The following is a 4,131-nucleotide window of genomic DNA, read 5'->3' as shown; positions in this document are numbered from 1 at the left end:
AAAAACACTGGGTTTCTCATGGAACACACTGTCATTCACAACACTACAATCAACTGCCATACTATGTTCACTTCCTCATCACATGGGCAAACCTTCTTCATACCGTTTTACAATCTGAAATCATCACCCCATAAGGACACACATTGCTTGTGATATTGTTGAAAACATGAGTGGATGCAGTGAGAACACACATTTGTTTAGTTTTTGAACTCAAAAATATGTTATACAAGACATCACTTCCATGTGGTTACCCAATATTTTACAATAAATTAGTGCATTTTTTTAAATGTCAGAATTTTTTTTTGCTGTTGATGCCTTCTCTGGGTGGATGCACCATGCAAGACGGTATTTCACTCGTTGCCTGGCCAGGGAAACGATTGCATGTGATGTGGATAAGGTCCTGTGGCCAGACCACAATAGAAGGCAGGAAGAAGCAGAGTAGATGTGAGTGTGTTTGTTTGTTTTGTTTTTTTTGGGGGGGGTTCATAGCAATAGGCTATACAGTAATGTAATATGTTTTTTTGTACTGCCAAATAGGCAGTGGGGTTTATCTTTGTGTTGTTTTTGTGAAAAAGAAATATAAATCTTTCTGTTTCTGTTTGTGTGTTGTGGGAATGAAGTTTTCCAACTTATGTCACAGTATCCATGCAATCCAGAACAAAAAAAACCCAAGTTAGTGGGAGAAATTAGTTTTACCCTGTGCCCAACAGTGTTTTAATGGGTCTGCAAATGTGTATTGTAGTGACTGTCTGTGTGTGTCATTTGACGACAAAATGAGGTTTTTAGAAGAGAGTACATTGTTTTGACGTGCAAGACGTGCATTTTTCAGAGGTAGTGAAGAGTTTGGCCCGTTGTGTGTGAGGTTTGGAGATTTGTGTGTAGAGTTTTGAGAATTCGAGGACCGATTCCGAAAATTGTGTGTAGTCAATCGAGAAAAACTGTAAAGGCTTAAGTAACCGATTAAAACTTGATCATTACCATTTTGGTGACAATAATGTGATAACAGAGGCTCTGTGCTAAGAGATGAAAACATACAGCATACAGTACACCCTCTTACTGCAGCAGGGGTCGCCGGCGACCCTATTCACTTGCTGGAAATGCTTAACTAAATCATTACAACATTGCTATGACATTACAATGAGAGCCATAGTGCTGCGCTAAGGGGTTAATGTTATTGACATGCGGGCTATTTGTCTGGAGTTGTCTGTTGTTTTTACCTGTTGTGTGCTCTCTCTCTCTCTCTCTCTGGCCACTGCAGGTCTTTGCTGGTGTGCAAGTATGACTTCATCAACTTACTGTGCGAGCAGGTGACCAGGATCGCCCTCAATGCGGTAGACACCATATCCGTGGGGGAGTTTGAGTTCCCCCCCAAATCACTCAGCAAGTACGTCCCGCATTTGTCCCACATAACACCTTCCTTATGCAATGGATACACGGCATACTACAAAGTACTAGAAATGTATGATATAGTATACATAGCAATGTGTCTCAGCCTTTTTGAATAAACGCTCCTTTCACCTCATCACAAGCCTCCCAATGCCCCCTTGACCACATCATAATCCTGCCAACGCCCGTTAGTATTAAAAGATAAAATGTAAAAATGTCCCCCAATGGCAACTAGAAAGCACCACCCCTTTCAACTGTATCCTTCTCAATGGCCCCATAGGGCTTCCCCAACACCCCCCTGGGGGGCCGTAGAGCCCCCGTTGAGAAAAACTGATATATAGTAATGCATGTGTGATAAAACTTATAGTAAACTAGGGTCATAGACCTATATGTTGTGCTTACTTTGGTTGAATGGATTTCCTAATACGTGTGTGTGCGTGTGTGTGTGTGTGTGTGCGTGTGTGTGTGTGTGTGTGTGTGTGTTTAAATGCCTGTGTGTTTGTGTAGGCGAGAGGGCAGTGGGGTGCGAGTGCAGTGGGACAAGCGTCCGAGGCCGTCCTTCCTGAACCGCTGGAACCCCTGGGCCACCGACGTGCCCTACGCCACCTTCACAGAGCACCCCATGGCACACGCCCACGAGAAGGTGGCCTCGCTCTGCCAGGTAGACACACACACACACACACACACACACACACACACACACACACACACACACACACACACACACACACACACACACACACACACCTTCACAGAGCACCCCATGGCACACGCCCACGAGAAGGTGGCCTCGCTCTGCCAGGTAGACAGACACACACACACACACACACACACACACACACACACACACCTTCACAGAGCACCCCATGGCACACGCCCACGAGAAGGTGGCCTCGCTCTGCCAGGTAGACACACACACACACACACACACACACACACACACACACACACACACACACACACGGCCCCCCTCAGGGGTGCCGCAGATACGTGGCTGATAAATAAATTATGCAATATAATACATATTTGTCTAAATTGATAAGTTAATGTTAGTCAGTGGAATCTTTCATCTGCCATTTACGCACAATAAAGTACCGGTAAGTATAGGTCGCCCCAGTCAGCTGCAACTTCGAACGTAGGTCGTGTGACGTCTCCAAATGTGTTACTTTTCTAAGCTTGTGTGGTAGTGCCATGTTACGGCTTGTTGCTTTGTGGTGCCTTGAAATTTGTTATGAATTGAAAGGGTGCCTCGCCTAAAACAAGATTGAGAAACACTGCTCTGGAACCGTCCGCCACTCCAAGCCCTGCTCTTCTCTATCTATCTATGTCCTCAGCTTGAGAACTTCAAGGCGCAGTGTTGTGTTTGTCTTGTGTGTCCTTGTGCGTCCTTATGCCACCACCAAAGCAAAATCTCCATTTTATGTAAGTTTAATGGACAATAAAGAAGTCTAAGTTTAAGTTGAATTTGGCGGTTTTTGAGAAGCTTTTGGGCAGGATTTGGTCAGACACATCTGGCAACACTGTCTACAACCGCCACTCCAAGCCCTGCTCTTTTCTATCCATCTCTGTCTTCAGCTGGAGAACTTCAAGGCGCAGCTGATCCAGGCGGTGAAGCGGGCCCACAAGGAGAATAGCCCAGTCAAAGCCCCGACAAAAAACAATTGGGTGTACAAACTTTTTTCCTGGGACTGTATGTGTTTTACCATTAAATGCCCCCCTTCCCCAAAACACATGGGCCCCATCTTCCCCCTGCTGGTCGTTTTGCTGTAGAACCGCCACTCCAAGCCCTGCTCTTTTCTATCCATCTCTGTCCTCAGCTGGAGAACTTCAAGGCGCAGCTGATCCAGGCGGTGAAGCGGGCCCACAAGGAGAACCCCATACCGGGCCGCTCCAACGGGGTGCTGCTGCTAGAGCGCCCCCTGCTGATCGAGACCTACCTGGGCATCATGTCCTTCATCAACAACGAGGCCAAGCTCGGATACTCCATGACCCGCGGCAAGATCGGCTTCTGAGAGACAGCTCTTGATCACGCACACACACGCACGCACGCACACACGCACACACACACACACACACACACACACACACACACACACACACACACACACACACACACACACACACACACACACACATGCACACACACATGCCTCCACACCTCCTCTAACCACACAGAGACTAATCTTGGCTTGGCCTGGCCTGGATTCTGGAAGTGGGTCTGTTTTTTTGTTTGTTTTCTATTGTTTTCTGTTGCTGTTGTCTTGGTTCTGTTTCGATTTTCTTTTTTTCACATTGCCAATCTACTTGCGCCAAAATCACTTTTCCTTCTCCCTCCACCGCCTTCTCTGGTTGGCTGTTTGTTGTGCATGATGGAGACCTGCATTCAGGAGTCTCCATAATCAGCTCTTTGCCTCTTGTTTCATGTGGAGAGGTCATACATAGCAAAGGATTTCAATATGGTAGACTAAGATAAGTCGTAGGACACACACGTCACCAATGCACCAAAGTGGAATCACACGTCACCAATGCACCAAAGTGGAATCAAGTCAGGTGTCCTGTATGGACATGACTTTCCATTGATTCCATTCATTCATTCACTCCTAATACTTTGTGTAGACCAAGGGCGACGTACGTGACCCAGGTAGCTGAGGTAGGCTGAAGAAGTTTCGCCATGAATTTGCTTTACTCACTCTGGACGTGACATTGAAATGTTTGATTTAGCTAATCACATAACAGCTGTGGCTT

At 46.3% G+C, this 4,131-nt stretch overlaps 1 protein-coding gene across 1 annotated transcript in view; it reads left to right on the top strand.

Moving 5' to 3' along the window:
• The window catches only part of tprg1l (tumor protein p63 regulated 1-like), a 5,239-nt gene extending 1,829 nt beyond the window's left edge, over positions 1-3,410 (top strand). Inside the window, exons 4-6 of the mRNA XM_063209567.1 lie at positions 1,259-1,384; positions 1,894-2,047; positions 3,204-3,410. Of these exons, the coding sequence (XP_063065637.1) occupies positions 1,259-1,384; positions 1,894-2,047; positions 3,204-3,398 (475 nt within the window). The 3' untranslated portion in view covers positions 3,399-3,410. The remainder of the gene's footprint in view (positions 1-1,258; positions 1,385-1,893; positions 2,048-3,203) is intronic.
• The last annotated feature ends 721 nt before the right edge of the window (positions 3,411-4,131 follow it).

The sequence above is a fragment of the Engraulis encrasicolus genome, chromosome 10, assembly GCF_034702125.1.
Source record: "Engraulis encrasicolus isolate BLACKSEA-1 chromosome 10, IST_EnEncr_1.0, whole genome shotgun sequence".
Taxonomy (NCBI): domain Eukaryota; kingdom Metazoa; phylum Chordata; class Actinopteri; order Clupeiformes; family Engraulidae; genus Engraulis; species Engraulis encrasicolus.
The sequence above is the reverse complement of the archived record's forward strand: the minus strand, read 5'-3'. Positions and strand labels throughout refer to the sequence as shown.